Source organism: Trichosurus vulpecula, chromosome 9, assembly GCF_011100635.1.
Source record: "Trichosurus vulpecula isolate mTriVul1 chromosome 9, mTriVul1.pri, whole genome shotgun sequence".
In the NCBI taxonomy this organism is placed as follows: Eukaryota; Metazoa; Chordata; class Mammalia; order Diprotodontia; family Phalangeridae; genus Trichosurus; species Trichosurus vulpecula.
Window position 1 is genome coordinate 100,796,210 of NC_050581.1, and position 22,672 is coordinate 100,818,881.

General features: G+C 37.6%; 1 protein-coding gene across 1 annotated transcript in view; it reads left to right on the forward strand.

Annotated features, from left to right (window-relative positions):
- ADAMTSL1 (ADAMTS like 1) overlaps positions 1-22,672 on the forward strand; it is a 371,558-nt gene that overhangs the window by 177,471 nt on the left and 171,415 nt on the right. Inside the window, exon 13 of the mRNA XM_036739597.1 lies at positions 2,636-2,720. Within this exon, the coding sequence (XP_036595492.1) occupies positions 2,636-2,720 (85 nt within the window). The remainder of the gene's footprint in view (positions 1-2,635; positions 2,721-22,672) is intronic.

Here is a 22,672-nt window from a genome sequence, read left to right on the forward strand (position 1 = left end):
TGATTTTTCTTGCTGGGAATGTATAAAATGTCAGTAAAATTCCTTTTTGTGAAGATATACCATATTGCTAGCTTTCAAATCATGGCATTCCCTTCTGGATTAAGCAGCTCAATCTTTTTCATTGGCTTTACTTTCAGGATAACTAAACAGTACACGTGTATAAAGGGCAAATGATGATATCCTTAATTTAAAATAGCAATATATTTGTTAGTTCTCTCTTTAGCAAGCCATTTCAGAGAACAGAAAGTAGTTTATGGTTAACAATCTGAGAATGAAATCTAGTTTTTCACAGTTAAGTAGAAAGATCTGGCTTGCTAAACATCATTAAAATGCCATATAATTCTGCAGTGTGCGCACTGTGTATGAATATGGCCATATTTCTTTCATCTTTGTAATTATATGTTATAAAATGATGATAGAGCTTTTCTGGCTTGTGTTATTTAAGCATATTCACTCATAAATGGCACCAATAAATATATCAGAATAGGAATCTTGGCAGTCATTTTTGTGAAGGCTAGAAGTACATTCTAAATTGCTGGGCTAATGTGGGGCCAGTGGTGGAACAAAGCAAATAGTTGATTATGGCTCATTTTCTAACTTCTAGATTGTTTTGCAAATGGTACCTGTATGAGTAAGATACTTTAATGGAGGCATAATCCTGTCATTGTGGTATTGCCTCCATCAGATACAGATCACAACCTAGCCACACCTTATCCTATAATCCCATGATCCTTCTACAGTTCACCTTAGAAAATATGTCCAGTGAATCCTAAGTCTTCCCCTAGCTCTTTTAACATTTTGTGAGTACCACTTCAGCACTTGGACTGTCCATCTGTTATCTCGCGCTACATGGTTCCTTTGTTCATGTATTACCTTAATTTCATTCCACTTCTTGCAAATGTTATTGCTGAGAATTATAGGATATAGCCAGATATTCCAAGCAATATGTTATAAGTTCAAATTAACCAGATTTTTTTCCCATTTTAAGAAACACTACAGACCACATTTAGCTAAATGGAGTTGTTTTGTGAGAAATGTTAACTATGTCAGAGTCATGTTGTAAATTCTTATATTTTGGGCTAATTTTTAAAAGGTTCTATCTTGTTCTATCTTTTTTCAAGAATGAAAGACAAAGTGGCTGCTCATTAGATTCAGAGTTGATAATCCCAAGATAGAGACTTAAAAAATATTAATAAGAGGCTTCCTTTTCCCCCATCATAAAAAACCTACATACTATATACAAAGCTACTAATAGCACTACCATTAAAAAGCTTTGTTTTTGTTTGGTTCCCTATTTCTTGAGATGTATATCAACCATTATCAAGAGTTAGTCCAAGCTTACATACAGAAAGTATCTTATACATATCCTTTAAGTATATAAATAGGAAAGGCTAAGATATTGGCCCCTACATGACAGACACTAGAAATTTCATTAGTCAGACTTTACTCAACAATAAATCATTGGAGAAGAAGATACAGAGGTATTCATGTGAAAACCTAAGAACACAGTGGGGGGACTAGAGAGTTTATCTTTTATATCCTCTGGTATCAAGGCAGACTTCACTTAACCTTCTAGAACAGGAGTTCTTAACCTTCTTTGTGTCATGGATCCCTTTAACAAACCTTTTCTCAGAACAGTGTTTGTAAAGGCATAAGATAAAATACATAGAACTATAAAGGGAACCAAATATATTGAAATACGTTATCAAAATATTTTTAAAAACAAGTTCACTGAACCTCAAGTTGAGAACCCTTGCTCTGGAATTTCCATAATAAAAAGGCATTAATTCATTTGCATAAGGCTTTTATTAAATTTACAAATGTCTACATAAGATATATATGCTCAGGCAGTTTTCAGGTTAACAAACTTTTATCAGAAGTATTTATTCTATCATTCTTTATATGTTTTTATTCTCTGTTTCTTTATGCATAACCCTTATCCTATTTCTCTTAAACTCCAGTGTGGAGAGCCAAGCAGAGCCAAGAAATGGGCAAGGCCATGGGCCCTAGCCATCCACTACTGACAATGATTGGGAACAGTCAGTTGGATGACATCGATGTTTGTATCCAATTTTTAATTCTCCATTACTAAATTTTAAACTCCTTGAGAAAGAGAACATGTATTACCTGTCTAACACCCAGAGACCTTGCCACTGATCACCAGCACATAATAGGCTCTCAGTAGATACTTTTTTTTAAAATTTGAAATTAATTGCATTAAAGATTTCCAGAAGAAGATACTTATAAGCCTTCCTCTTGTGACTCAGTATGGAACCTGTCTCCTTGGTGTTGTAATTTTCCCCTTGTTTCTATTGCTTCAGTTCAACAATGAACTTTTTATGGTATACAACACAGGGCATAAAATGTTCCTTGTTCATCAGAATACAAAAAGCCTTTCTCTCCACAAACAGTTCCTATTTGTAGGATTCTAATGATATGAGTTCCATTCAAATAAAAGAACCAGGAAATTAGTAAGTCAACTATTAGTTATTAGCATATAACCAAACAGACAAAACCTCTCTTAACAAACATACAGCCCACAAAGATGGGCAAGCTTAGAGAGAAAACAGATTTCCCTGGAACCCAAACTTGGTTCTGAGCTCATCTTTTTCATGTCTATGCATATGCTTTTCAGAGAAACTTCCTGTGGAAGCCAAACTGCCATGGCATAAGCAAGCCCAAGAGCTGGAAGAAGGAGCCGTGGTGTCAGAAGAGCCCTCGTAAGTTTTGAGAGTACAAATTGTTTTTCTTTTCAAACCATTTCATTAAAAAAGAAGGTGCCTCCCTGGTCTCAGCTTTCACAGGTTCTAAGTTTCAAACTAAGTGTAAACATCTTAAGACTGATGAAATATGTCTTAGTGGTTCCCAAAACAAAGATATGCCAATAATATTTTTTTCACCACTTGTGCTTGCTTGCAGAAGGTTTTTCAATATTGCCCAGAGAGAGAAAAGTAGAGATTGTGCCATTTTCTCTCATCAGCCTAGTAGGCTATTTTTCTTTCTTCCCTCCCCCTAAGTGTTGTCCTAAAACAAAACAGAACCAAATCTACTCCATTCGATGATATAAAAATTTATGGATGAGAAGGCTAGAGAGTACATCCAATCTCCCAACCTTGCAATGTGGCTATATAGGCTATGCAAATGCATCAGGGATCTGTGTCATTTTGTAAGCATAAGAAACTTCCCCTTGTTTCTCTTCTTTTCCCCAATGCAGATCACAGCCTATCTACTACGCAGTAGATGAGTCCAAGGTAGTTACTTGAGGCACGTAGAAGTTAGGTAATTTAACTGTGCTTGCAGAGCTAACAAGTATTACAAGTGAGATGTGAACCCAAATCTGCAAAACTCCAAGCCCAGCACTTTATCCATTATTGCATATTGCCGAGACCACAGGGTCAAAGGAAATAGAAATAAATCTACGAGAAGCAAAGTAAGTGTATTAGCTCTCCTTTCTTCTGGCTAGTAGAGGCAGATTTCCTAATGGAGAGGGTGAGGGCCATGTTCCAGTTCAATTAATGAGTGTTCCACCGTTGCTTTGACTGTGATCTTGTAACTAGTTGGTGAAAGACAGCTCCATTTTTAGCAAAAAGTATTCTCAACAAGAGAGACAGTGTACCTTGTTGGTCAGAGAACTAGCCGTGGTATCAGAAGAATCTAGGTTTAAGATTTTCCACTATGTGACCACTTAAATCTCTCATTGCCCCCAAGCAACATGCCAAGACTGTAAGTTCCACAACAACTGTCAGTCTGCATTGTTAGAAGAAATTGGTTCTCTAGGATTTCTCTATAACATGAAATCCCAGGTCCATTAAAAAAATCTCAGCCAATGACATACAGGTCTTCAACTGTGTCAAGGCCATGGAACTGATAGAAGCCATTCCCTTAATACTGGCCAGCCATCTCTCACAAAAAGAAGTAAGAAAAAGCATTAAAAAGATCAGTGTAAATCCAACGACACAACCGAGAAAAGGACTCAAATTACTACCTCTAATATGGTAAGATGAAAGTCATCTCTGTATGGGAAGGTTAGCACATTATCAATAAATAGCAACCATGCCCAAAGTTATTTCCACATAAATGACTTTTGGTATATAAAATGTCTTTTAAAATAAGCATTGTTTTCTTATGAACCTGTGGATTAATTTTCCCTTGAGTCATGAAAACGTTTCAAAAGTTCTTTTTTCTTTCTTTTTGCCATTGAAAACTAAAGTATAAATCTACAATTCAGAATTTTCTTGAACCAGTACTCTTTGAAAACAAGTTTGCCAGGGCACAGAATAAGTTCTTTATTTTCAAATTGAAAGGGGGAAAAAAGCAAGGGAAAAGATCCCCCAAAATGCATGTACATATATGCATACATGTGCAACCTCATTATATACATATATTTGTGTGTATGTATGTATACATACAAACATACATACACACAAACACATACAGAGTCCTCAAAAAAAAAATCTTTGCGCATTTTTAAGCTTCTTAAAGCTTTAATACAGGACACCCTGTGTAGTAAGTCTGGACCCGAGATTTCATTAGGGCGGTAATCTTCTGATTTGAAAAGTTCTTCTACCATGCAAACTAGCAATGAAAGTTATCGGCTAAGAAAGTCTCCTGGGGGTGATCAGAGGGTAAATAACCACCCAGCAATATGTGTCAGGGGCAGGATTTGAACTCAGATACTCCAAAGATGGCACTCTGTCCATTGGACCATGCTGTCTTGTACAGGTCTGAATTGAGGAACTGGCTGGTTAGGGAGGGAATGTTGTATAGAGGACTGACTCTGGGATCAGGAGGTCTTGACTTAAGATTTTAGGGCTATGGGTAATTTTCTACAAATCTAAGTTGGTAATTCTTTAAGACTCTGAGTTGGAGACAAGTTGTTACTCTGCTTTGGTGGAGGGACTTTCCCCATCAGGAAGCCCCCAACCCAATGATCTAGTGTATTTGTATGTTCGCGCTTAGACGTAATATCCAAGTACAGGTTTAGATAATGATCAAATAAATTGTATTCAGTCCCTCAGTTCTCTCCATAGGTCACGTTTCTGGCTCAGGACATCAGGAAAGACTTCAGTTATTTGTATTTCCTGAAGAGAAGTAGTCATTGTTCGCTCTGTAATTTAAAAGATACTTCTATGGAAAAACAAGTAACAACACAATATTAGGGGAAAGGCAGTTAGACTGGTTTAAGATTATAATAGAGCCTTAACAACATCATTTTAAGGTTCAAGCTTGTGGCTTCCTCTAGTAAGAACCTGGCTCGAGCACCCTATTCTGCTCCTTGGTTTTTATTTTGGGTTTGTTTTTTGTTTTTTGTTTTTTCCAGAGGAATATTAGCTGTTTTAATACACAGAGGTCCCATTTAGGACACAGGAAGATGTCATATAAACAAAACAGTTTACTCCATACGTATATAAAGGCACAGACTAAGTCTAAAAGCAGACAGGGCATTGTTTAGCTAAAATCAATCATACTGCTTTCTTTCATGTATTTTATATTTTGTCAATTAGCTTCCATCATAATTCCATGTTTATTGCTATGTTTTGACTGGAGTTAAGTAACATCAGAGCACAGCAGAAATTAATTTGAACATCTTTCATCAGTAATTAAATATCTTTCCCACAATTAAATACCCATCAAATTGAAGGTGCAAGCACAGTTTAATGCCTGCAGAAACATTACGTGTACTCCAGTTTAGGAGGTTTTATAAGTCGCCTTGTCCACTAAAAGTCTGATTGAGGTGCATTATGTCTAGCTTTCATCTTAATAAAATCCCCAAAGCAGTTAAACACATAGTTGCAGCCATTGAAACTACAGCCACATATTAGACTAATAAATTTTACTCTTAGTTTAATGGAATTGCCATCTTGGCATGATTAATCGGAATTGAAGTAGATGGTAATCGGAGCACTGGGGCAGTGCAAAGGAAATGGACACTATTGTACTCAAAACAATAATTATTTTTATACCAAAATGAAATAAGTGGCAGCTGTAGAATACTGTAATGAAGTGTATATAGTTTCCACATTTTATGTACTTCATATGTTCAGTTCACTGAATCCTACTTTTAAAAAAAAAGGTCCAGAGTTCCACACTAACTGCTTTTGTTTAATTTTTAATTGATTTTAATTTGAGAGGCATAATTTTGCAGGCCTGGATTCTTTTAACAAGTTTTCTAAATATATGTCTGTAGCAAATGCTAATTACTCACCAGTGAATAATGATAAAATGATGTGCTGTCAGCAAGTTGTTTCTCCCCCCTCCCCAAATGGTTTTATTTGAATGGTGATGTTTAGATGTGGAGGTATCTGAAAGGAAAGAAAGACATGGCCACAGGGAATCTGAGATCTTAGCTCTTGGTCAATGCTGCAGCTGGCCTCGGAGAATTGTTTTAGAGAGGCAGTGAAGGGTATTTCCCAGAATATAAATAGGAATCCTTCCACTTCATTGGTAGGGAGAGAGGGTAGTGTTGTGTTTCTGAAAGAGCACTAGTAGACCTGGGATTGGGAGGTCGAGGTTTAGACCCTGTCTCTCAGACCAATTAGCTGTGTGACTCTGGGCAAGTCACTTTAATTCTATGAGCTTCAGTTTGTGCATCTGTTTGCCACCCACTTTGCAGGGCTATTGAGAGGAAACTATGAAGGCTATAGAAATGTGAGGTCTTAGTTTAATCATAGATAAGCAAGAAAGTCCATTTGTTGCACATGTAAAGTGCTAAGTAAGTGGTAAATAATCATAACAACCCTAAAATGGGGAATAGTAAGCTAATTTTTTGCTTTGGTTCAATCATTTCTCCGTCATACTCTTTGTGAACCCATTTGGGGTTTTCTTGCAAAGATACTGGGGTGGTTTGTCATTTCCTTCTCCAGCTCATTTTATAGATGAGGAAACTGAGTCAAACAAGGTTTGCATGACCTGCCAAGGGTCACATAGCTAGTAAGTGTCTGAGGCCAGATTCGAACTCATGGAGATGAGTCTTCCTGACTCCAGGCCCAGTGTTCTATCCACTGTGCCACCTAGGTCCCCCAGTAAGCTGATTAAAGACCATTATAAATAAGAATCTAAGATCATGATGGGAATCAGCCACTGTAAGATAAATGCGATAATATTTTCACGTACTGGTCTGACTTTCTGCAAAAAAAAAACAACTGAATAATGTGATGTATGAGAACCTTTTTTCATGTTCAAAGTTGAGCTGCTGGCCTCCTTGCCATTTATAACATATATGTTCTCTTCACTGCTTTTCCAGTATTGGGTCTGGGTTGCCCTGTCAGCCATCCCACCTTGCAAGATCTACCATGTAAGGCGCAGCAGAAATTTGTAAAGCAGTCAGGGGAAGAGGTACAATTATTGGTCTGACCTAAACCAAAGCTAATTGACCCACCAGCAGATTTGGTTCAGAGAGCACTGAATTTGGAGTCAAGGAATCAGGATTCATATACTGGCTCTCTGATATTTCCTACCTATATGACCTGACACTACTTATTTCAGCCTCTCAGAACCTTGACTTTAGTGAGGAATGGACTACTGATCTTAAGATGGTAAATTTGTTAGAAGGGACCTTGAAGATGACAGAGTCCAACTTTCTGATTTTTTTTTCATTTTGTTTTTGTCTCTCAGTTAACAGTTATTTATTTTCTCTCCCTTGCAATTTAAAAGAAAAAAACTAAAAACTTTGTGATAAATATGTATAGTTGACCAAAACAAATTCCCACATTGCCCATGTCCAGGAACATATGTCTTACTCTGAATCTTGAATCCATCACGTCTCTGTCAGGAGCAGGGTGACATCGTTCATTATTAGTCCTCTGAAATGCTTGGTCATTGCGTTGCTAAGAGATGTTATGTCTTTCAAAGTTGTTAGTCTTTATGTTGCTGTTACTGCATAAACTGTTCTCCTGTTTTGGCTCATTTCACTTTGCATCAGTCCATACATTTCTTCCCCCTTTTCTTCCTTTTCCTTTTAAACCTTCTTTACAATCTACCTTCTGAAGTGTTTTGTTTTGGTTTTTTTGCTTACAACTAATCCCTCCCTGAATCTACCATCTTTCTTATTATTTTCTACCTATTCCCTCTTTTTTCTCTAATGAGTTGAATGTACCTCTATACCAAATTCTTTCTGTGCATATGTTCTACCATCTTTTAATTGCTTCAGAAGAAAGTAAGGTTCAGTTGATACATTCCTCCCTCCCTCTCCTCCTTCTTCATATAATCTCCTACTTATGCCCCTCAATTATGTGAGATAAGCTCTCCCACCGTTGTTGCATTTCTTCATTATTGTATTCCTTTTTCCTTTATTTTCCTTTCTTCTTTAATATCATCATAATATAATAAAATCCTTCCCAGGACCTCTAACTTATTTAACTGTATCTGTTACTCAAATATTTGTCTGTTTTTTCATGTTTAAACATTTCCCCTAGTTTCTGTTTTGGGGCAGCTAGATGGCTCAGTGTATAAAGCATTGGGACTGGAGCCTGGAAGACCTGGGTTCAAATCTGGCCTCAGATACTTACTAGCTGTGTGACCCTGGGCAAGTCATTTAACCTGTATTTGCCTTAATTCACTGGAGAAAGAAATGGGAAAAAACTCCAGTAGCTTTACCAAGAAAACCCCATAAAAAGTATGATCCACAGGGTCACAAATAGTTGGACATGACTGAAAGATTGCACAACAAATTACCCGAATGATATTAGGGCTCTGAGGGTATATTTATATCAACTCCCGCTATTAAATTGTAAAATGCTTCATCCTTGTATAATCATTTCTGATTGTTCCTCTTAAGTTTATCTTGAATCTTGTGATTATATTTCAAAATTTCTATTCAGTTCTTCAGGAATTCTTGGAAGTCTTCTGTTCATTAAAGATCCATTTTTTCCCATGGGTAGGTTTTAAAACTCAGTTTTCCTAGGTAAGTTAGGATTGTTGGTAAGCCTATCTTTTTGCCTTTTGGAATATCATATTATATTATATCATTTTTATAGGAATAGCTACTAAATCTTGTGTGATCCTGACTGTGGCTCCTTATTACTTGAACTCTTTCTGGCTGCTTATATTATTTTTTTCTTTGACCTAGAAGCTCTGCATTTTGGCTAGGATGTTGCTGAGATTTTTCGTTTGGGGGTTTATTTCAGGAGGTAACCAGTGGATTTTTTTCTATCTTTATTTGCCCTCTGGTTCTTTAAAATTAAAGAAGTTTCTTTCATGGTTTCTTAAAATATCATATCCAGGCTCTTTTTTGGTTCATGATGGCTTTTCAGGTAACAAAATGATTTTGAAATTATTTCCCTTTGATCTGTTTTCCAGGTCAGTTGTTTTTTATCCAAAATACGTTATTGTTTCATGCAGTCATTAACTTCTGTTTGGTCCATTCTAATTTTCAAGGAGCCTGCTATTTGGGTCAGGGTTTATGCCTCTTATACTAAGTTATTAATTCTGCTTTCAAGTCTTTTCCTCCAAATCTCTCATTTCTTTTCCAGGTCTTTTCTCTAGAAATCTCATTTCATGCATATTATCATTTAAACCCTTTTTTAAACTCTTGCTTTATTTCTTCCAGGAATTTTAATTGATCTTACAGTCAAGGTATATTTTTCTTTTCTTTGGGACTTTGCTTGTAGGTATTTTGGCATTATTTTTGTTTTGAATATCTCAAGAATGGCAATAACTCTATCATAGGCATCTTTTTATTTTTTAGTCATTTTTTTTGGTTTTGTTTTGTTTTTTTAAGAGGGGGGAAGGTAGGACAATTGGGGTTAAGTGACCTGTCCAAGGTCACACAGCTAGTAAGTGTGTCAAGTGTCTGAGGCCGCATTTGAACTCAGGTCCTCCTGACTCCAGGGCCGGTGCTCTACTCACTGTGCCACCTAGCTGCCCCAGTCATTCTTCCACCTTACTTCCTGAATTGGGGCTTTGTATGATGACAAAGCTTGTGGAGTAAATGTCAAAGCCTTTCCCAGGCCTCTTTTGTATTATCTAGAGTTATCTTGCTGCAATTTTAGGGTACTTAGTTCTGCATTCTTTAAGGATGTCAGGAACAGCTAAGGTCCAGGACATTCAAACTTTGTCGTGTTGTTGTTCAGTCATGTCTGACTCTTCCTTATCCCATTTAGGGTTTTCTTGACAAAGATATTGGGGTGGGTTGCATTTCCTTCTCCAGCTCATTTTACAGATAAGAAAATTGAGGCAGACAGGGTTAAGTGACTTGTCCAGGGTCACATGGCTAGTAAGTGTCTAAAGCCAGATTTGAACTCAGGAAAATGAATTTTCCTGGTTCCAGGCTTGGCACTCTATCCACTGAACCACTTACCTGCCCCCAATTCAAACTTTAAATGCACTGTATGTGGTCTGATGGAGGGTGACATCCGATTGTTCCTCTGCTGTTCTAAGTTTTACAAGATCTTAACTCTGATTTGAGTCTGGGAAACACAACTATGGGCTTACATCTTGTTAACAATAATAATAATAATTAGCATGTATAGAGTGCCTACTATGTACCAGGCAGTGTGCTAAGTGTTTTATAAAGATGAGTTCGTTTGATCCTCACAAGTCTGGTGCTAGAGCACCGATAGGTTACTGCTAGTCCCAGTCCCCATCAGCAAGCTGGGAAGACTCTGCAGGTTGACGGATAGAACTACAGGCTCCCCTTTTGTCTAAGCTCCTTGCCCTTGTTATTCCTTGTTACTCAGATGCAGGCCTCAGAGAGGCTAAATCCATGGCCTCACTCTTTGTCATTGTCCAGTACGCAACCCCAGACCAGGTCTGAGCTGAAGTTTGTTCTTGGATCACCACTGATTACCACTCCTTCTGGTGTCCTTCTTAGATCTCTGCTGGAACAGCTGTGGAGAAGATCTATGGGGTTCTGTTTCCTCCTACTCTGCCATCATCCCACTTTCTCATTTTACAAATGAGAGAACTGAGGCCTAAAGAGATTAAGTCATTTGGTCCAGAGAACACAAGTAGTTAAGTAGAAAAGCTAGGATTCAAACTCAAATCTGCTGAATCCAAAGCTAGTGCTTATCACTATGCCACCCTGCCCTTAAAGACTATTCTAGTTGTAAATCCTATGATCTGGCCTATGATCTTCAGTTATTACCATTATTACCAGGTGAGCTAATTAGCTACCAAAAATCTGAAAAACAGAAACAATATTAAAAACCTGCAGGACTAAAAGGCAAATGATGGACATTACCCATAATGAAGACTACCCCCCCAAAAGTCATTAAAATACCATGGGTTTCTTTTTAAATTTTAGATCTCTCTCTATATATATTTTTCCAGGGAAGAGACATGAAAAAAATAATGCCTCGGTTTTTCAGCTCCACTGAGTACAAATCTGCAAGAAAGTGTGGAGTTTATATAATAAAAAAAGGATGATAGTTAGAGATCAATTTGAGAAAAAAGAGGTCCTTAAAACTTTAAGACCCTTACAGACCTTTATTTTCTTGTATAGTTTTAGGAGATTCCTAATTTTGGGAAATGGGATGGGTAAAGTGACAAAGTAACAGAATTATCTCTGGAATTACTTTTTTCCACCAGTAGGTCAAATTATGACCCTTCTGAGTCTGGCCATCACTTCTAAGAACATTATTAGGTTTGGGAGGTGTTATTTAAAAGCTAGACCGAGTGTATCAATTACACAAATATGTAAATATATACAGTTTTATTTATATATATATATATATAATAGATATATATAGAGAGAGTTAAAGTTATCATTATGACTTTTAAAGTTCTCAAAATTCAGCTTGAGTTCAGAGTTGGCAGGGGATCAGGGATATATGTACCATAATTTGTCCTCCCTATAGTCTCAGGCCAGTCACAGAACAAACCTTTCGGGAATGAACAAAAGAATTATTTAATAGTCAACAAGTCTTTTATTATCAACGCCTGATTTTAATTCACTGTTGGGACAGAGGGATAAACATCACTTTAAGCCTAGTAGGAAAATAGAAATTTTGACAGTTTAATTGCTTGGAGGGTATGGGATTGGAGATAATACTATAGTGAACATTTTGGAAAAGGACCCAGAAGAGAACCTCTTTTGCTACTGAACAGAAACTTATTATCCTGGAAGCTAGATGCCTTGTTGAATATGCCTGATCCTGCATATGAGTAGGCAGGAAATGGTTCATTTCCTTCACTTCTTCAGGCCACTAACATACTATTGAATACACTGAATGATGTAATTTACCAAATGGTACAGCTTAGGGTGGAGGTGACTGTATGAGGTGGAGACTCAATGACAAGGATGACAAAAATAACTAACAGCAATGGCTCACATCTCTTTCAATGTCTTAACAACCGAAAGGAAGAACCATAATAAGTATTCAAAGAACCTAGCCTTCCATTTCAGGTTCCGTAAGTTTCTATAGATCATATACCTTTTACTTCCTACAACTACTAGGCTCTCAGGCGGAAGAAAAGAGGACAAATGGGGTACCCAAGGAAATCAGATCCTTCCTAGTTTTCAGTTGCTCAGAGCAGATTTGTGATTAGCACAGGGTCACCAGAGCTTTGTTCTATAGTGGCACTTTTGGAGGCAGGGAGGGCTTGCTTCTTCCTCAAAGCAGTAGTGCTGAGGAATGGTTGGCCAGTGGAGGACCACTCTCAAAAAGAATCTCTGTATCCCCGCCCCCACCTTGATTCCCATCATCATCATGCCTTTCTCCCCGGCCTGCTTTCCCTTCTCCATCAACCTGACTTCACCCGCCTGATGCCACCTACCCATGGATTGCCTGTTCTAAAGACCCACAGCAGATGGGATGAATGCTCAGGATCATCGATGATAAGAAAAGTATGTAGATCAGAAATGTCCTGGTTCATTTTCTCTTCTTCATACTCATCACTACCATCCCCAGCACCACGACTGCCCCAAACTGTCTTGATCTTCTGACCTCAGGGTATCCTGGGATCTGTTTTTACCTTTCCTCCTTTTTCTGAATTTGCCAGACTTGCTGATTTTTAAGTGATGGTTCTCGCTCAGAGCTGTGCTTCAGATGGTTAGAATCTGGCTGAAGGCAGCAGGTGGGAGAGGGGGTGCTCTTTACATGATAGGTACTTAGTTCATTGAATTACACTGGGTGCCTCCCCTCCCCCACCTCTTAATGAACAATCTCCACAGCAAGTCCCTGGGGCTTTCCAGATGAACGTCTTTAATCTAACCCACACAAGCCAGGGGGGATACATGGTCTCATGTTCCTTGATGTTGCATTTTTTAAAATCCTGAGTTGTCTTGTTGGATTCTTTGGTTAACAGTTTTGCTCCATGGCTGGGAAAACATTTTTGTGCTTTAACACGATACATGGGCTTTTAACGTGTTGCCATAAATAACTTTGGTGTGAGCCATTAAAGAAAAAAAAGGCAAGAAAGAAAGAAAGCAGAGGGCAACCATAATATCTGGATGCCAGATGGCATCAGTTTAGTGATGGGGCTGATTCAATGAGAAACTGAAGGAAATTCTTGTCATGCATCTGTATGAACAGAACTCACAAGGAATTAGATATAGAAAGAAAGGCCAATAATAGTCAATAGGGTAATGCTAAAGGCCTTAAAATACCTTGTTTACATTTTTAAAATGTATTTTAAAAATATAATGCCTAGGCTTATATCTCTATTATTCCCATTGGAAGGTGTCTGAGAATGTGGATGACTTAACCCAGTGGTTAAGAATATGAATACTTGTTTAGGGGAAAAAAGTGACTAGAAATGTTAATTGTCTGACATGTGTTTTTATATTTGCCCCCAAAGTATATTTAGTGAACCAAACATCAGTAATGGTTCCAGAAAGTACTGTTTTTTATAGCCACAAAACAAGGTGGTTGAATAGAATTCTCTTGCAAGCAACAGAAACATGAAACAAGGGCTTGTTAAAAGAAAAAAAATCCCTTGATATGTTTCTTTAGCATCTAACAATGTAGCACCTGATTTGTCTTTCTGCAGTGTCAATGCTGCTTAGAGATAATTGAGCAGACAACAGGTCCGTTCAAACAGAACCTTCTAAATTTTACTCTCCTTATGTAAAGAAATTCACAATGACTCTTTTGTGTAGCTGGTACAAAGTATGACTAAATGTCTGTCCCAGACCAACCGGTTTACCCAGCATTCTCTAATGAGCTCTTGTCCTTCCAGTATCATTGTTGTTAGACAGTGAGATATAGTGGAGAGAGTAGTGAACCTGCAGTCCAGAGGTGGGTTCAAATTCTACCTCACACACTTACTAGATGTAAAATTAAAGGTAAGTCATTTAATTTTTCAGAACCTCAGTTTCCTCCATGTGTAAAACGAGAATGATACTTATATTTAATTACTTCCCAAAATTGTCATGAGAAAAGCTATGTAAATGTAACATTATTCTTTACACTACCTCCCTCCACACACTGGAATGCTCTCCCCATACCTCGCTGCATATTCAGAGCCTTCAAGACCCCGCAAAATAAATCTTCTACAAAATAAATCTTGAGTCCATTTTCATCTTCTCTTTGTGTAAATTCCTAATAATGCTAGTACGATCACTAATCATAATATTTAATAATTATATATTAGTCAAATGTTATTATATCTCACAATAATGCAGGAATGATCCCCTACTGTTTGGGCAGCTAGGTGGGTATAAGGGATAAAGCACTGGACTGAAGTCAAGAAGATCTGAGTTCAAATCCTGCCTCAGACATTTGCTAGCTTTGTGACCCTGAGCAGGTCACTTAACCTTTGTCTGCCTCAGTTTACCTATCTGTAAAATGAAGATAATAATACCTGCCTGACAGAGTTGTTTTGAAGATGATCTAAGATAATACGTGTAAAAGTGCTTTGCAAACCTCAAAGTTCTGTGTAAGTACTAGCCATTCTTAGAACAGGCTTTCTGGCAGGGCATAACAAGCTACCAAGTTTTCTGCTGTGACCCCGGGAATCATGGTTGTATCTGTTGACAGGATTCAGTCAGGCTGAATGGAGAGAGACTCATCACCAGCCGGCTGGTCATCTGGCGATAGGGTTTTTTAGGCCCAATAATTCATGAGAGGTTGTAATAGTTCCTTGATGGGGATCACCTAAGCTGACTAAATCATAGATCCACAAAACACTGAAGTAATTATAACAACTTATTTATGTGGTATTTTATGGAGATTATTATCTATGTCAGGGCTGTCCAACCTTAGTTTTTTATTGAAACAATAGACAATATATTTTGATTTGCCATTTTAGTGAGAGCTCTGCGGTAGCTCAGCTTCATTTACTAAGACATTTATGTAAATTTCTGTGCTTGTAGGTGGGCTGCATAAATCACAGTGCGAGCTGCATTTTGGACAGCCCTGATCTATGTCACATTCATTTGGAATGTGATCATAGGGAATTTAATCCTATGTTCTCATTTAAAATTTTCCATGATTTGTTTCCTCATTGAGATTGTCCCTCCTCAAGAGCAGGGCCCATGTCCTGTACATCTCCATATTCCTTACAGTACCCAACACAGTCATTATAGAGGTGTCCAATAAATATTAAGTTCCTTGATTGGGTAATCAAGGTGCTTGGTTTGCTTACAGAGAGCCCCCAAAACCAAATTTAGCTAAATTATATTGAAATTGTTCATCTCAGAATCACTATAATAAGACCTAATGGATATGTTGAATGATCTGAGCTTTCGTTGGTCTGAGTACTCCTTCCACACATGGAAATTCCCAATATCAAATGAGTCACCATGGCCAAAAAATTCACCACGTGGTGGCCTAAATTCCATGGTGAGTTTCTCCATATTTAGCTCAGATAAAATCATAATCAATATATTGAATTCTGAGCAAGAGACACTAGATATAGAGTGGCTTTTTTTTTTTAACATTTTATGATGGCTCATAGTTCTAATAAAATCCTTTAGAACCTTATCATGAAAAAAAAAAACACTTTATCGTGGTCTAGCAATGACTGTGGGTACTCAAGAACTACGTACTCTAGCAGAATAAGACCTACCAGTCTGGAAAGACTTGAAGTCTAGAACCAATGTTAGAGTATGTGCCTGTTGTCAAAGTGTTTACCTTGCAAATTTCAGAAGACATCTTCACCTTTCAGCTAGGTTCAGGATGATGAATTTTTTGTCCAGAAAAATTCATAATTTTTGTTAAGTTTTAGAAGCTGCAAACTGCAACAGAGAAGGGAAAAGCTAAACCAACAAAATTACTGGTCCTCGAAGAGAGTCTAGTTATAGACAGTACATATTAGTGGCGTTTGATGAAAGGGAATCCAATCATGAATTTTTTCATAGAATTTTCAGACCGTACCCAATGTTATGTGTGGGAATGTCATGCATGTCTGAGCCGAGGCATGGCAACGGTTTGGCTGAGACGCAGTAGCCCAACAGTTTAAATAAGGAATGAAGGAAGAATGCAGAAAGGATTGAGTATGAGGACAAAATGAGCCCGAATCAAATTGATAGCATGTGTAAAATGAGACTGGAATCTGGCTATGACAGCAAGGTTAATTAAGACTTTGGAGAAATGAAGCCATTGAGGGGACGGCATCTTTAGTCAGAGAAAATGATCAAGTCATTGGAATTTAGTCTCATTAGAGATAGGGCTCGATGATTCTCAACTGCATGTTGGGGAAATGGGCTGTAGAAACTACTGATATCTTTCCCTAAACACTGGATTTTCTCCATTTATGTCACATGCAACTAGGGGCCAGGATCTACGCATTTGTGTGTGTGTGTGTGTGTGTGTGAGAGAGAGAGAGAGAGAGAGAGAGAGAGAGAGAGAGAGAGAGAGAGAACACCAGCCTTTCTTTCTCTCATAAAAAGAAGAATACCATTCAGTAGCATAGCCACTTTTTCCCAGAACCCCCACTGCCTCATTTATCAACATCATTACCTCAGTGCTTACTTTCTCTATTGAAAGGTAGTGTGACATAAGAGATAGCATTGCTCAATTGGTCATTAAGAAGACCAAATTGTAATCCCGCCTCAGACCCTTTAGCAGCATGCCCATGGCCAAGTCATCTATCATCTCATGTATAAAATGGGCATGATACCTACCTCACAGGATTCTTGTGAGGCTTAAATGAGAGGAAAGTAAAGTACTTTGCAAAGTTTAAAGTGATATGTTAGTATTAGAGTCAGAAAGTCCCAGATTCAAGTGCTGCCTCTGACATATATTGGTTCTGTGGCCTCTCAGTGCTCCAAGACAATTCTTTGATGCTCTAAGGTGCACAACATCTGCTTACCTACGCTGTTAGCCAATAAGCATTTATTAAGCACCTACTGTGTGCCAGGCTCTGTCCTGAGCACTCAGGATGCAGAGAAAGGCAAAAAACCAGTCCCTGCTCTTGAAGAGCTCGCAATATGACAAAAGGGATCCACGAAAACAATTACATACAAATAAGCTACATACAGGATAAATTGGAGGTAATCCATAGAGGGAAAGCACTACATTTAAGGGGGATCAGGAAAAGGAATGGACTAAGTATTTACACAGCATACTATGTGTCAGGCACCATGCTAAGTGCTTTACCATTATTATCTCATCTGATCCTCATAACAATCCTGAGAGGGAAGTGCTATTATACAGGAAACCAAGGCAGACAAAGGTTAAGTGACTGGCCCAAGGTGACACAGCTAGTGTATGAGGCCAGATCTGAGCTCGGGGCTTCCTGACTCCAGGTCCAAGGCTTGATCCATGCTAAAAAAGCTTAATTTTTCTGAGCCTCAGATTCCTCAGTCCCTGAGAGGTTTGACTTGATGGCCTCTGAAGCCTACTCGATCTCTCATCCTATAAAAACCAGTATCTCTTGACTCCCAGATCCAGTCATTTTTGCTACACTGTGAATTATTATTTCTCCAACAATTGGGATAAAATGCTCTTGACTCCTTTACCTGGGTAGCAGCATGTATGCAAAAAGTGATTTCAACAGAAAACTCCAGGTAGCAGATTATTTTCCCCTTCAGTTATCAGAATATTCTACAGCAAACCAATTTCTTCTAAATTGCAGCTTCGCCCACCAACACCAGCCTTGCTCCTCCATCTACTTTACTGAAAGCTGACTCTGAGCTGTATCGCTCAGCCGTGCCCTAGAGAGTGACAAAGACAAATTAATGGTATCGCTGTGTGCCAAAATAAAGCATGGGCCCTGTCACCACCAATATATGTTAAGTCCATTAAGTTCTATTTTAATTAACTGAACTTTAGCTGGAAAGCCACAGCAAACATGTTGAATTAGCGGAAAGAAACTCTCACAACATGCCAGATAAACCCTTTATTCCATATGATGTAGAAATAGTTCCTGAAAAGGATTTAGCATTTGCAGTAAATGAGATTTTTATCAAAGTCAAGCAAAAAAAAAAATCAGCTTTGCATTGAAACTACAATCTGGCTTCAAGCTGATATCTACTCACCCCCAGTTAAAAAAAAGGGAGGAGGGGAGCCTTAGTAAAAGCAGCCATGACATTTTGATCTCTGCAAAATGTTTTTTGTAATGATCAAACCAACCTCAAGAAATGCCTAATTCTGAATCCATGCTGTGTCTGGCTAAACCCAAAAAGCCAAGTGGGAGGTAAATTCACTATTATGCAAGTGCTGAGTCCTCAGTTTCCAAGGCTTATAATAAGTATATTAAAAGCAGGGAGGCCAGCAAAATTATTCTGTTTCATTCAGATCTGCCCTATCCTGCCTGTGTACTCCTACCTACCTGTAGCCCATTTGGTTTTTCATCTTTCTCAACTCTCTTTATGAAGTTTTGGAAAGTCCAGAAAGGAGTGGGAACTAACCATGGACTTCTACCACCCACACAAAGAAAAGCATCGTTTCATCTGTGAGACATATGAAAATGACTAGTGAAAGATTTCAACCATCAATAAATCATTTTCTTCTATAAGATGCTTGTGTTTCAAGGAAACACATGCTTTATTGAGATTAAGTTGAGACTTAATAGTCACGTACTTATAACAATTTTAACTTGGCACACAAGCTAAATGATAAAGTAGCACCCCCATGCAGGTGAATGAGTTTGATACATCTTGCCAATGGGAAATGGTAATAAAGCCTCTCACTGCAGCCACAAAATTAAAGTTCCACTATTTAGAGAGGTCATAAGATAGTCCTAGAATAGGAAAAGATTGTTAATTCATCATGCCAGAGCCAGCCCCTAAAGAGAACAAATCTATTGCTTACACAAGAAATATGGCTTTTTTCATCTTGTTGTCAGCATAGATGCTTACTAACCCAGTTACTCTTCCTAGATTCTCCACTTCATCCAACAACTCAGTTATTCCTCTCTTAACATCAACCCCTTCCAGGTCATTCATCATAAACAGCACCATAAAGTCAGCCCTAAGCTTACCAGATGCCAAACTGTCTTCCCTCTTGGTTTTTTTCCTCTTTGCATCTAACCAGAGTGATTTCTTTTCCTTTTTTTTTTCTTTTGGAGGAGCAAGGGCAGGGCAATTGGGGTTAAGCGACTTGCCCAAGGTCACACAGCTAGTATGTGTGTCAAGTGTCTGAGGCTGGATTTGAACTCAGGTCCTCCTGACTCCAAGGCCGGTGCTCTACATACTACGCCACCCAACTGCCCCTCAGAGTGATTTCTAGAAGTAAAATGAGGCCTCTCTTCTCCTAAGATCTTGACTTACAAACATATGAGGAAAGTACTTAGTGAGGACTCCAGGAGGACATTAACAAAAGGCTAATTAAGTCACCCAGGGTTACATAGTGAGTAAGCGTCAGAGGCTACAGTTGAACTCAGGTCTTTCTGACTCCAAGCCCACCACTGGATCCACTCTACCATTCTGCCCTTACCCAGGACTGTGCTAGAACCAGCTCCAATGGGAGCCAGTTGTTAAATTTTCAGTATGAACATTTATACCTGGGAAATCAGAAAATACTACAAATCAGAGCTTGATTTATCGTTTTGTCAATTATCTTTGGAAGTGAAAGATAAAATTTTAATGATGAAGAGTAAACTTTAAGCTGTGTCATAATTTGGAGAGCCAGTTATAAACATTTCCCTGCACAGTCCTGCCAGTACCACACTTTATTCAGCCATGACCCAATCATTGGAAATGTAGGGTATTTCTGTTTTTCACTATTGCCAATGAAGCTTCTATGAATGCTTTTTGTAACTAAGTCTCCTCCATTTTAATATCATCTTTAGGATAAAGTTAAGATTTTAAAAACCAGCTGCAGGTTTTAACCACTCAGAGGTATCCTATATCCCAAAGAAATTTTCTAAAAAGGGAAAAGACCCATCCATACAGACACATTCATATCTGCTTTATTTTTATTGGCAAAAAAATTAGAAACAACTTTCATGGGCAACCAACCATTAGGGAATTATTAAACAAACTGTGATATGTCAACATAATGAACTGTTATTTCAAGATTTTAAAAAAGAGACAAATTTGGGCAATGCAGAGACATATGAAATGATGCATGGTGAAGATAATAGAATGGAAACAACGTGCTGTTACAGGAAGATGCCTTTTGTTAAGTTTATATTATATTATTTCTCTCCAAAAAATAAAAATGTGCCTTGGACCTTTGATTTTATTCCACAGTATTTACTTAACAGCAGTTAGGAAATAGAACTTGCTGCTAGTTACTGTTTTTTTTAGCCGCATTTGTCAAGTGTCAGCGACAAAACTGTGCTTCACTTTGGTGATTTAATTTCTCATGAACACTTTTGTTGTCTTGCTAAGGAATATAATAAGGTGCAAAAGTCCTAGAACATGGCTGTGGTACATGGGGCCCCCTGAATATATATGGGTAGTTATTATAAAAGGAAGGAATTCCATATGATATATTTTGGGATCAGTGACTTAGACAGTTAATCCTTTGAAAAATTTGTTTGGATCAAGTCAACAAGATTTTTTAATCACCTACTGCGTGCCAGGCACTGTGCTAACTGCTGAGGATACAAAGGCAAAAACTAGTCCCAGTCCCTACCCTCAAGAATCTCATGGTCTAATGGGAGAGAAAACTTGCAAATGACTATGTACAAATAATATATATATATATATGTATGTATGTATATATTATATATATACACACATACACACATATGTATGTATATGTATACATAAATACATATACACACACATATATACATATATATAAACATTCATACATACAGTGAGTTAGAGAGAATCTCAGAGGGAAGGTACTAAAATTAAGGAGGTCTGGGAAAGACTTCTTGCAGGAGATAGGATTTTAGCTGAGACTTAAAAGAAGCCAAGGAAGGGGAAGGGGAGGAAATAAGCTCTTATAAAGGGCCTACTGTGTGTCTGGTACTTTGCTAAGCATTTGCAAATTTACTTTCACTTTATCCACTAAAGAGCTAAGAGGCAGAGCTGAGGAGGGAGAAAGTTCTAGGCATGGGGAACAGCCAGTAAAAATACTGTCAGAAATGGAGTGTCATGAATAAGGAACCATGCGTGACTTAGGGCCTCAAAATTGAACTTGTACCATTGACTCAAAGTGAATTTTTATCTGTTTTAAGGAGTCACAAGCCAAAAGAAATAAGAGAGAAAATTTGTCACACTTTTCCACCCTGGTTTAAGTACAGTTCACAAAAGGACATTAAAAATAGGAATGATTCTTATTTGTCTAGTGATGGCTCAGGTATGGTTCTGCTTAAAGGTAAAAGGATTAACTGAGTGTCTTCTTAAGTCCTTTTCCAATCATAAAAAGCTATGATTATTTAATGGTCCCATTAAAATTTAAGTTTGAATTGTACGCTCAACAACCCTATCAACAAATAAACAAGATAGAATAGAACTAGAGAATCTAAAGTACATGTTTATCTTTTTAAAGTGAAAAACTATACTATCAGCTTAACAAAAGGTATGTGCTGATTTCCTTCTCTTCTGAGTTTTGTCACCATTATTAGGTATTATAGTCTTATTTAGTTGTAACGAAGTGTTTTCCTCATTGTGTTATCTTTACTGGGTGTCATTTCATGTGGCTTTCTTTGTATTGCTCAAATTTGTTGGTTTTTTTTTGTCTTGGAGTAATAGTTCATGTTGTTATATCACAAATCGTTCAACAATTCCTCAGTGGTTGATTGGCCATTCCAGTTTTTCAACAGTAAAAAGAAAGAAGGCATGAATGTTTCTGTACATATAGATTAGCCTTTTACGTTGCCTTTTAATGTCATCCTCAATATTATTCCTGGTAGAAGGATTGCTTAGTAGTCAAAAGCTACAAATGGTGTTATAACTTTTTTTGCATATTGATTACCAGATTATTGTCCAAAAAGCTTAAGCAAAATTACAACCAGTTCCAACAATATGTTTTCCTGTAGCAAGCCAACATTGAATTTTATCATTTTTAGCCATTTTTGCCATTTTGTTGAGTCTGAGCTTCAATGATGTTTTGATTCATATTTTTCTCATTATTACTTTAAATCAGGGTTCTCAACCTGGGGGTAGGGAACTTGGTTATTTTTAAATATATTTTAAGAACTGCATTTCAATGTATTTTCTTGGTAATAATATATCTTTTGTTTTATGCATTTAAAAAGATTATTGTGAGAAGGATTCCTTAGGTTTCACCAGACTAATGAAGGGATACCTGATGGGTACAAAACAAAGAGGTACAAAATTTTAATAACTCCTAGTTTAAACATTTTTTCAAGTAATTATTAACAATTTATTTTTCTTCCCTGTAACAACAATGTTGCTAGCAGCTGTTGTGGGGGTAAAAGACCAACA